Source organism: Mus pahari, chromosome 6, assembly GCF_900095145.1.
Source record: "Mus pahari chromosome 6, PAHARI_EIJ_v1.1, whole genome shotgun sequence".
NCBI lineage: Eukaryota > Metazoa > Chordata > Mammalia > Rodentia > Muridae > Mus > Mus pahari.
The window spans coordinates 58,707,194-58,718,747 of record NC_034595.1 but is presented as its reverse complement, the minus strand read 5'-3'; the positions used below and the strand labels follow the sequence as shown (position 1 = coordinate 58,718,747).

Genomic DNA, 11,554 nt, shown 5'->3' with positions numbered 1-11,554 from the left:
TACAGCCACAGTGCCAGCCCAGAGCCTTCCTGACTAAGGAGCCAGCATGGGCAAGTTCAGCAGGGGAGAGCAGGACCCCCCATTAACTCTGGGTCGGCCTAAGAATTATGAGTTAGTCTTACCAAGCTATTGGGGTGGGGAAGTTCAGAGAGGCTTCATGGAAGAGCTCCAGGGTCTGTGTCCTAGCTAGGGTTTCTACTGCTATGATAAAACACCATGACCAAAAAGCAAGTTGGGAGGAAAGGGTCTATTTGGCTTACACTTCCATATCATTATTCCATTGAAGGAAGTCGATAGAAATTCAGATAAGGCAGGAGCCTGGAGACAGGAGCTGATGCAGAGGCCATAGAGGGGTGCTGCTTACTGACTTGCTCCCCATGGCTTGCTCAGCCTGCTTTCTTATAGAACCCAGGACTATCAGCCCAGGGATGGCACCACCCACAGTGGGCAGGACCCTCCCCCATCAGTCACTAATAAAGAAAATACCCATACAGCCCCATCTTATGAAAACATTTTTAAAATTGAGATTCTCTCCTCTTAGACGACTTTAGTTTGTCAAGTTGACATAAAAACCATCCAGCACAGTATGGAAGTGGAATGGGCGAGATGACTGAGGGCTGTGACAAGCTAAGTTAGTGCCTCCTGTCTGTACCCAACATGGATGTGCTGAGTTTGATAGAGTTGGGCTGTCTCCTTGGCTCTCTAAAAGCCCATCATGCCTGCCCCTTCTCCTCCTCCCTAGTGCTGCTCCCTTGGTTAAATCACTACTTTTTGTACAACTGTATCTCACAGAGTCCTCTCCAGGCCTGGCTTGAACCCCCCACCCCACCCCATCCCCAGGGCTCGCCCACTGGCACATGGCTTAGGACCGTGTGTATAATGATTGCTACAGTCAGCTAAGCTGAGGCCCTGGGCATTTCTGCTTGGAGAAGTAGCAGAAAAGGCTGTCGTACACAAAGCACAAAGCCCAGCACATCACAACCACAACATTGTTATTCACAAAAAGCCAAGCTTACACACAGTCTAGCTAAGAAAATACACATTTTGGATAGAGATGGTACTTTTGAAAAAAAACACAAAAAAAAACAAAAAAACCCAAGCTGCTCAAGGGGAGACTGAGCACCGTTACTTAAAGTCCAAATAGCAGCCAACAGTTGGGAGCAGCGGCTGCCTCAGTGGTAAGTGCTTGTCACCAGTCTGACCTCAGTTCCCAGGAGTCCTCATGGAGGAGAGAACAGACTTAGTCATCTTTGGACCAACGTGCATGCCTCACCGCACACATGTCCCTCCCATGCACATTCATATTCTAAAAAGTGGACTCAGGAGATGGTGGCTCGCTTGGCGGGGAGTGGCACTTGCTGGCTAGCCTGCTAACCTGAATTAGATCCTCGGAGGGCGCATAGTGGAAGGAGAGAGCCAACTCCCGCAGTGTCCTCTGACCTCCAGATAGTCTGCCCATCTTGTCATCTCCCCAGAGTCCCGAAACTACCTGATTTACTGCTTGTACAGTGCACAGGCCTGGTGAGGAGGGGCAGGTTATCAGGCGTGTGTATGGGAGGCGCATGTGTGCTGTGATGCCCTCAGATGCACTGACCTCACTGAGTAACATACTACAGAGCTGAAACTGTCCTCATGTTTCCATGAAGAGAATAAGGTCCCAAGATGGGAGACACTTTCCCAGGGTTGCAGTGAGGCAGATGCTGAGCCCAGTAATCTACGCCTCCCGCATACGTCTGCATCAAACACCCAAGCTTACAAGCCTCGGTTGGAACATGTACTCAGTGCAGAGTGAAGTAGGGTTCTGACCTTGCCTCGTTGCAATTTGACATTTGTCTCTACACAGTTAATAATTAACATGTTCATTTGCAACACCATCTGTCATTAACGTTTTTCATCACTGGGTCTGTTTAACGTGTTTATTGATCTCTTTGGCTATCACAAGGCTAACTGCCACTGCTCTGTACACTGGGGCATCTGGTACACCAGTCTCCCATCTGAGTCACAGGGATTTCAGAATTGACTTGTTCTATTGAACACAAGTTGCAATTTCAATTAAATTTATAAATTTTCTGGTTGTTGTATTTTTTTATGGTCCTCAAGTGTAGCCAGGATTCTTCCATGCTCTGCACATGCTCTGTCCTTGAGAGACACCCATCTAGGCTGCTACTGTAAAAGACATCTTGAATTAATTTTTGCTTGTCAATGAATTGAAATGCCTTTGGTTCCCCACAGATCTTAATCTCGCAGCACCTCTGAACTCTTCTGGACTTTCTAAGTTCTTTCTTGTTTTCACCCTTTTTTTCATCACACTGGTAGGACCCAGCAAAGCCACCAGAAGCAGTGACAGGGAGCCCTCGCCACCCTGACCTTTCCTCACTCATAAGCGGCCCTTGCTGTTGGCTTTTTCTTAATTCTTCGGCTGTTAAGGGCTCTGTTGTGGTTTTGGTTAAATAGGTATTGAATGTTACCTGTCTGCATAACCTACTTCACTTTCCCTTCACTTCTTGATGACTACTTGAGTTCCCCATCCTTCTTCAACCAGGAGTAATTTCATGAACTCAAACACACACGGGCCATATAGAGACCAGAAACAAGAAAAGCTACTTCCACAGTCCAGAGCTACCTGCTTGCTTCTAGGGTGGACTGCTTGGGCCTAGTGAGAGAGAGGCTGCCTTGATGGAGGCTGGAACCCCTAATCTGCCAGTTACAGAAGCACCTGGGAAGCAGGGAGCAGGGCTGTTGCAGCAAATATTAGGGGTTCCTACTCCTCCTGGGATCATTTAGTTCCCAAGTAAAAGACACAAAACCTTTGTTTATAAGTCTTAAAACGTTAGAGCTGGGCATATATCAACCCTCTGCTAGTTCATCTACTTGCTTGTCAGTAACCCCGAGATATCGCTTGCATGTTCTGCTTGGGTCTCTCCTATTCCAACGCATGGGCCTCAGGGCTATGCGCTCACGATCCACCTTCCCATGGCACTTCCTCCTCTTCCTCTCCTTCTCTGTGTGGTCTCTCTTCAGACACCCCCATGGGACTGGAAGCAAGCACCAGACCAAACTTCTACAGGGGTTTAGTATACGCAACATGGTTGCCAGACTCTAAGGGAGGAAAAGCAGGGACCTGCCTGCCATTCTCAGATGTGGCCCGTTTGCCAGCTCCCTTTGTTAGACCCTCTTGACCCAGCCTGGGGACAGCATGCCATTTTCTTCTCTCAGCAATGGGAACACATGGGCTACAGACTAGATGGTGAAGCAGTTGAGAGCACACAATGCTCTTGCAGGAAACCTGAGTTGGTTCCTAGGATCCACATCGGGTGAGTCACAACAGCGTGTAACTCCAGCTCTAAGGGACATGACATCCTCTTCTGGTCTCCAAAGGTACCTGCACTCACACTCACATACCTACACATAAATACACACAAGTATACATAATTTAAAAATACAATCTTTTTTTTTTTTTTTTTTTTTTTTGCTCCAGTAGAATATTGGAAAAATAGTGTGTGGAAACAGGTTTCCCAAATGGCTTCCCAGGTATGAAGGCACAACATACTCATTGACTAGTACTGTGCTCAACAGCTCTGTCTGCTGTGTGAGGATCTTTGGTCCCACGAGACTTAACAGGCCATGATTGCTGTCTTCACTAAGAGCTGTCTGCAGGTAGAACAGGGGATACATTGGGACCAGCAGTAGGTGCTTCAGGGGACTCAGAGGCTGCTTCCACAGAGCTTTCACGTTGACTCTGACAGGAAGTACTCTATCACAGCAAGTGATGTACAGAGCCATTAGCCAGGAACTTTGTGGAGTGGACGGGTATGTGCCAGTGGTGGCCTGCTAGTTTCTGAACTGAGCTCTGGGTGTGAGACGAGCAGCTAACAGAGGTGCCATCGACATCAGGGAGTGTTTTAGTTGGAGCTACTGGGCTCACAGCAGCACTCCATAGGCTTCTCTGCCCTTTGTGCCACTGGCTTTCATGCCTTTGATCCTGGAGGCCGACCTGCCTATTTCTTAAGGGCTAGATAGAGGGGCTGGAGAGATGGCTCAGCGGTTCAAAGCACCAACTGCTCTTCTAGAGGTCCTGAGTTCAATTCCCAACAACCACATGGTGGCTCACAACCATCTGTAATGGGATCCGATGCTCTCTTCTGGTGTGCCTAAAGAAAGCTACAGTGTACTCATATACATTAAATAAATAATAATTCTTAAAAAAAAAAAAAAAAGAGCTAGATAGAGAGCGTTATATAAGCCATGTGCAAACTGGATCAGGTAGAGAATAGGAATTAGAAACTCCGGAGTCCGTTCTTCTCTGTGGAGGGAGTGCTGCTCAGACCGCCTTCACACAGCACTGTGGTACCAGAGGCTTTATTGGTGGGATTTAGAACTGTGGCAGACCCTGGCATGCAGACTGAGAGGACCTGGTACAGGTGCTAGGAGAGCAGAGATGAGAAGCTTCCAGGGGAACTGCTGCTCGGGGCACTCTGTCTCTCCTTAGTTCTTACAGGCAAGTTTGTAGGCAGACCGTTCAGCACTTCACAAACTGATGGGTGACCTCGAAAATCCCCACAGACTCCTGAGCCTTTTCATCATAGTCTGTCCAGTCCTATGAAATAAGAAGGCAACATTAGCAGAACAGTACAATGTGGACAGTGGAAAGCCAGAAAGAAGTTCCGAAGCCCAATCCAGGCTCTGACTCAGCTAGTCATGAACGCAGGAGACCTTAAACAGAGCAGACCACCTAGGCCTAAACTCCATCTCTTGGTCATCTAACCAGGCAAATCATGTCATTTTTCCAAACCTGAATTCCTTATTAAAAAAGAAAAACAGGAGACTTGAGAGTGAATGTTAAAAGAATAAAATGAAACATTTCATTTTCCCTTCGCATGAAAACACACTTAGCACAGTAACCGGGGCACAGAATGCCACCTACTGCTGTTAAAAGGAGCTGGTGTTCTTCCTTCCCAGCTAGAGCAATGGACTTGTCTATCTGCAGGGTTGAATCAATACTACAGTGATCACTGCAAACACTTCAGCTACTGTTCCTAGGAGAATCAGGGTTAGCTTCTCATGAGCATCTGGTCACAAGATTTTCATCAACCAGCAGCACTGTAATGTGGACCTGAATGAAGCTTATCTACTGTGCATTTTCTGTGTCGGGCACATCCAGCCTTCCTGCATGCATAACCACAGGATCGCCTGGTGGTGACCATGCTGGAGGAATTGCAGTCAGCAATGAAGCTTATGGAGTTTGGGTGACCGGTCAGCAGAGCAGCCATGGTGTACCTTGGAGAGGCAGAGGCCCGGGGGGATGGTGCTCAGAGTGCCGTTGCTGCCGCTAGGCCTGATCGTGCTTCATACTTTCATGTTCTTCTTGTGTTTATGGTGGTGTGGTTTATGGTGGTGGGAGATTCCCACCCCTCTCTGGGCAGTTTACCTGCAGCACATAAGAGTGATGGTGATCTTCCCAGGACAGTGCTGTTTAGATGGACTAGTGATTCAGTTGAACGTTCTGAGAATAGTTTAAAGATACAAGTGGCCAGGGCTTCTTATGAGGGATCTAGAGAAGATAGCGATAAAACTAAAAAAATGCCTTTTCCAGCTGGATGTGAGATTTACTGGAGATAAGAAATTTCGGGCATTGTTAGCCCACGAGTCTTGCCAGTGAGAGCCAGGCCAATGATCAAAAAAGCAATTATGTTCCTGTAACTATGGTTACTGAGTCTCCTGGTCATGTAGTTTACAGACATATTTACAGGTTTTTGGTATGCACCTGAAGAAAACAGTTGTAAGAGGAAAATAAATGACCCTACTGGGAGTGAAAGAGAAGGAAAGTAGATGGTTAGCGAGGTCAGCTCAGCAAGGCTTTGTAGACTAGAATAAGAACAACAGTCGGCCACACCGTAGCCACAAACTGCTGCCAGCCAGAACAAGAAAACTGGCTGAAATATACTTTGACTGCATAAACTTTGTTAATAATAACATTATTGCTTTGGGATAAAGATGTGATTATGGGAGGAAAGGTAGTGGGGGCAAAGGTTGAACTACACATGGGCTTCTGAGGAAATTTGTTTTCTGAAATATGTGACTTATGATTATGTGGCAATTTCTTTCTGTGTAGACTTCTGTTATGAGTAGTGTATGATAGATTAGAGAAAAAATAACGTTAGCGAGAACAGGAGAAACTATGAGCTTGCTTCAACCATAACACATCTATGTGTCTTTTTACTGCCAACTTCACAGGTCCTCCTCAGAACCCTGACCTGCTGGAGCTGGACTCTAGCCACTGCCCTTAAACACTACGCTTATGGCCATGTCAATAGTAGAATCACCAACCAAAGGCACAAAAATCTGGAGCTAACGCACCAAAAAGAATTCCCACCAGGTACCACGTAACCCTTGGCAGGTTCCCCAAGTCTCACCTTTTCTTGCAGATTAATGTCACTGAAGACTGTCCCCGACTCCACCCCTTCAGCAGCAAACCCGGCCTGCAGGAGACAGGAAGGTAGCAGAGGGTGGGGAAAGAAGGTGCCTGTGAGGACCAGCCCAGGGCTGCTCTTCCTAGCAAAGCCTTCAAGACGAAAGGCAACCTTAGCATACACAGCTGCTCCCGAAAATCTCGGGTTCCCAAGTTACTTGGCACTGCCGTGGTGTCTCTAAATTCTAGCCCTGGCCCAGAAGATGGCCTTGGTGTCCTTTCTGTTGCTGTCCTAAGCACCATGACCCAAAAGCAACTTGGGAGAGCAAGGGTTTACTTTTAGTACAGCCCATTATCCAGGGACACCAAGGCAGGATCCTACAGATAGTTACTAGAGCAGAGGCCCTCTAGGAAGAGTGCCTCCCTCTCTCTCCCCTCTCCCCCCCCCATACCCCCTCTCTTGAGACAGTGTCTCACTATGTAGCTCTGGTTGACCTGGAACTTACTATGTAAACCAGGCTGGTTTTGAGCTCACAGAAATCCACCTGCCTCTGCCCCTCAAGTGCTGGGATTAAAGGTGTGTAACCATGTCTAGCCTCAGCTATTTTTCTTATATAGCAACTGGGACAGTTCTCTAGTGGAGGCTCCCTACTCAGGTGATTCTAGTTTGTATTAACAAAAGCCAAGTATAAAGGCCGGAGTGGGGTAAACTCCCCATCACTCTACCTGCTCAAGGACCTGGGTACGCACCCGCTTCCCTCTCTGAACCTTAGTTTGTGGGGTATGTACAGGGTCTCTCTACATATCTCTGGCTGTCCTGGAGCTTGCTATGTACACTGGGCTGTCTTTGAACTCACAGAAATCCACCTGCCTCAGCCTCTTGAGTGCTGGGATTATAGGTGGGATGCACTACACCTGAACCTAGGTTTTATTTGGTTTTTGAGACAGGGCCTCAAGGATCCCAGGCTGGCCTTAAACTTTTTATCTGTGATTTTGTTTATGAAATGGGGATGCCAAAACCATCTTTTCTAACTTACCCCACAGACTTACTGTGAGTAAAAATGTACAAACAAGAGGATGAGCACTGACTGTAAGACTCAGACAGACCTGGGTTCAAATCCAGCCCCTGCTTACTAACTGGGACTCTGGCACTAACTGGGTCTCTGAAGTTCCCTTGTCTAAAGACTAGGATGAATCACTGTCCAGGTTACAGTAAGGATGAAATGAAGTAACACAGAAAGGTGATGGGCATGGAATACAGCACACAGTAGGCATTTCATAAGTGACAGTTATTATTCATAGACGTCCTGATTTGTGTTGTAGCTCAGTGCTAGAACACAGAAGGGAAAAGCAAGATGGAGAATTCCTATTTCAGGCTCTGTAAGAAGCAAAGTTCGCTCACTTCATCCCCACCCCAGAGAGTCTTAAAACTACATACCTGGGGCTGGAAGTCAACTGGTTCAAGGCCCCGGCACTCAAACTCCACTATCGTCTTGAACTTCTCATTGTCTTCAGCCTGGAGAAGAAGTGCATTGAGGAGGCAGGCCCAATGGAGACTCTCCCCATTCCCCATGCCCTCTGCCCTTTCTACCTTGCAGACCCTAACTACACCCATGAGCCTAGAACAGGACCCAGAACAAGTTAGCCCTTTATAAAAACAAAAAGCCTGTCTTGGGCACTGCTCCAGAAAGGACCTCTGTAGACACAGGTTGTGCAGAAGCCTGAGGATCCTTGGGTCAGCCTTCCTGCAGGTCAGCAGAGCAGAGGAAACCCGACCTGCTTGCTATGAGGATCTGAGCCGTGCACTGAGAGGCAAGCACTGGCCCTGACACTGTGGTCAATGAATGCTAAGTGACCAAGAAGACAAGAATGCTAAGTTACAAGGGCTCTAGACCATCCACATGGTCCCAATAAGCACACCATGGCCTTTGGAATAACCAGCCACCATGTTGGGCTGGAGAGATGGCTCAGAGGTTCAATTTCCAGCGGTTGCTATAAATGGTAGCTCATAACTATCTATAATGAGATCTGGTGCCCTCTTCTGGCCTGCACACATACATGCAGGCAAAACGTTGTATACATAATAAATAATCTTAAAAAAGTCAAAACAGAAACCAAACATCCACCATGTCATGAGGAAGGCTAGGTGTATGGAGAGCGCACCTCTTGGGAGGTGGGGAGCCAGGGACCCTGCCTACCTCATCCCTGGGCTCAGACTGCCAAGCACCACGCCCAGACCTTCATCCTGAGTACTTTCAGGAGAAAACTGCAGTATCACCCAGTGGGTGATGTGGATATGGTGGACAAAAGATATGGAGCAAGTGAGCAACTGAGTTGATGCATGAGAGAGTACATAAGCAGGAGGCATGGTGTCATGTACCTGGACTCTCAGCATTCGGGAGGCTGAAACAGGAGTATGCGTTTGAGCCAAGCCTGGGCTACCTAGTGAGACCTTGTCTCAAGCAAAACAGAGAGTTAAGGACATGGGACCATGTCCAGTGGCAGGCATTCTGATGCAGCTACTCTCAACCCGACTCCTCCTAGCCATCAGCTCAGATTTAATCCCATCATCCATGACACTACAGCAGGAAACTTACGTTGTAAGACTTGATGGTGCTGCTCAAAATGTCTGAAATACAAAAAGGAAAAGTTGAATCTCTACCCAGACTCCACTCAGGCGCCCAAACACAGGCTGGGAAAGAGAGAGCTGCATAGGTCTTAGTATTTCACACCTAAGTCCACCCCTGGACAACACAAGCCTGCTCCAGTCATCCTGGAAGAGCTTGGTAGGCAACACCCGACCTACCAATAGAGTTTTCCCGTGCACACAGCTTGCACTTCTGGACCATGGAGGCACTGCCTCGGCCTCCTTTCAGTGCCACGCTGTCCTGACAAGAAGCAAACAGAATCTCTAGTCATGTAACAGCTAGACACAAGGGTCCCAGAGAGATCTCACCCCCCACCTCATCCAGTGGAACAGACTAAGACCACATAAGCGAGTCACTTGCTGACAAGTGACAAGAGGATTAAGGAGAGCTCTGTAGTAGAGCATGCTCAGGATGTACAAGCCCTGGATTCAATCCCCTAGGTGGGGTTGAATCCTAAGGAGTCTTCTCATGGTTGAGAAAAAAAAAGTCCCTCTTGATTTTGAACTCTGCCTCAAAGATGTCTGTTGTTCCCTGTGTGGGTCACATTGGTGCTCTCTCAACACCTGCCCCCCAAGTGGTCAAAGGAAAGATGAAGGCCAGTTTCCCCAAATCTCTACCCAGGAGCATGTCTGCATGTGGTAGGGACCATTACCATCAGCCGGATGTACTGCCACTTCTCTGAAATCTCACCACAGTTGCCACACTTCATCTTGGGGAAGGAAAAAGAGTATTATTAGTTGAGCAGGAAGCTTCCGTAGAAAGACACCAGGGGAAGGGGAAGGCAAGCTCATAGCCTAATACCGTCTCTTAATTTATTTATCTTAGATGCACTCTCACTGTGTAGCCCAAACTGTGTTTGAACCTGAGATCTTCCTGCCTCTGCTTTCCAAGTACTGGGATACAAGTGAGTGCCACTAGACCTAATCTATCCTATCTTCTAGGGCATTCTGACATCATCCAATGAGGACATGAGTCGATTTATCTTCAGGTAAAAGAACAAGCTGTTTCTGATGCTGTCACCCCTGCCCTCCTCTAGAATCTATGCCATTTGGCTGGGGACTCCAGGTTGTCTCAAGCCCCCAGCAACTCTGCTGGTTAGCTCTGTGCTTAGGGTCCTGAGTGCTGGGGCTAACAGGTCATCATGTAGTTACTCTTTCTCTCGCCTTCAGTATCCTGTGTTTCTTCAAATGGGCCCTGGAACTCCTGCTCCAAACATTTGGAAATAGGAGTTGTGGGTGCGATGGTGGAGCACTTGTCTACTGCTGGGGTGAGGGTGGGGGAATAAAAGTGATCAGTTATAGCTTTGGTTGGGTATGTGAGTCACTGAGATAGACTAGGTGGATAAAGCAGTCTGGGACAATGAAGGGCATCACGCTGTTTAGGCCTCTACAGACCCTATGGGCAGAGTACCTACCCAGTTTACTAGCACTGTGTGAGGACAAAGGGTGGCCAACTTTCACAATACGTAAAGCCAGCAAATAAAACAAGGTTTTATTTTAAGTAAGCACAAGGTCCCTTCAAATGATATTTTGTTCCGTGTATATTTACAAACCAAGAGTTGGAAGGATTTCACATCAGGAGGGTGCTAGCTTGCGGGTCCCAAATTCAGACATATCCCCAGAACCAAGGAGGGGTAAAACCAGAACACTCCACCGTGTGAGGAGGCCGAACATCTGTATCCTAGTAAGATCAGAAGTTCATAGTCATCCCTCGCTACATAAAGAGCGCAAGGCCAGCCTAGAGTACATAAGACTAATGTTTAATTAATAAAAATAAAATCCAAAATTCCATCCTGAAGATCTCACTCAGACCAAATGGAACTTGTAGAAAAGCTCCCAGTTCAACACTGAGCTCCCGGCTGGGCCCTGAGCCCTGAGCCCTAAGATGCCCACTGCCTCCCGATGCTCCTCCCTTTCCCAAGAGGAACCCGCCTTCCGTCGCACCTTCAGGTACCACCGGAAGTCCTCGCCCACTGGCCGAAGGTTCGTGACGTTCTCCAGCGTGGCTTTGAGCTGCAGTGCGATTTTCTGACAAGAGGGCGGGACACGCTGAGTGCATGGCCGCCTCCGCTCAGCTGCGTGCCACGCCCCGCCCCGCCCCTCCCGGCTCCAGCCCGGCCACCCGGGCCTTCCACTCCCTCCTGCTCTGAGCCCCTCGCCGCCTCCGCCCCACCTCTCACTCGGCTACTACCGGATGGGATGCCCCCATGGCGAGTCACCTCCCCTTACCCCCATAGCTGCCGGGTCCACGTTAAGTCGCTGCGACAGCTGCTTTCCGGCCCGTCGTAAAAGGCCGGCGTCGCCGCGCAGCCTCAGTGCGGGTGGGCGGGGAGCGGGGCGGTAGTGAGCGGTGTAGGCTGGCGTTTTCTAGATTTTCCCTCCTTCACCGGCCAGGCTGGGCTGTTCTCCGTAGGTTTGCTGGAACCGATGTAATGGCTAATGCCAGAGATGGTTCCTGATTCTCAATCTGCCTTCACTAAGCAGGCAAGATAGCCGGG

At 48.5% G+C, this 11,554-nt stretch overlaps 1 protein-coding gene across 1 annotated transcript; it reads right to left on the bottom strand.

The window, feature by feature from the left end:
• Positions 1–4,177: 4,177 nt before the first annotated feature.
• Positions 4,178–11,354, bottom strand: Czib (CXXC motif containing zinc binding protein). The gene is made up of 8 exons (XM_021200916.2): positions 11,286–11,354; positions 11,001–11,084; positions 9,710–9,766; positions 9,216–9,297; positions 9,007–9,038; positions 7,848–7,925; positions 6,414–6,479; positions 4,178–4,597 (listed from the first exon to the last, which is right to left on the bottom strand). Exons 1-8 carry the CDS (start codon positions 11,289–11,291, stop codon positions 4,520–4,522), a joined length of 483 nt encoding a protein of 160 aa, XP_021056575.1. The 5' UTR covers positions 11,292–11,354; the 3' UTR covers positions 4,178–4,519.
• Between the last annotated feature and the right edge of the window lie 200 nt (positions 11,355–11,554).

What these genes read in the sequence shown, in the direction of transcription:
- Czib (XM_021200916.2), bottom strand. An exon ending in ACTTCCGGTGGTACCTGAAG is followed by an intron (nt 9,767 to 11,000) that starts GTGCGACGGAAG and finishes TCCTTCCCCAAG; the next exon opens with ATGAAGTGTGGCAACTGTGG. An exon ending in CAGTTGACTTCCAGCCCCAG is followed by an intron (nt 6,480 to 7,847) that starts GTATGTAGTTTT and finishes TGTCTCCTGCAG; the next exon opens with GCCGGGTTTGCTGCTGAAGG.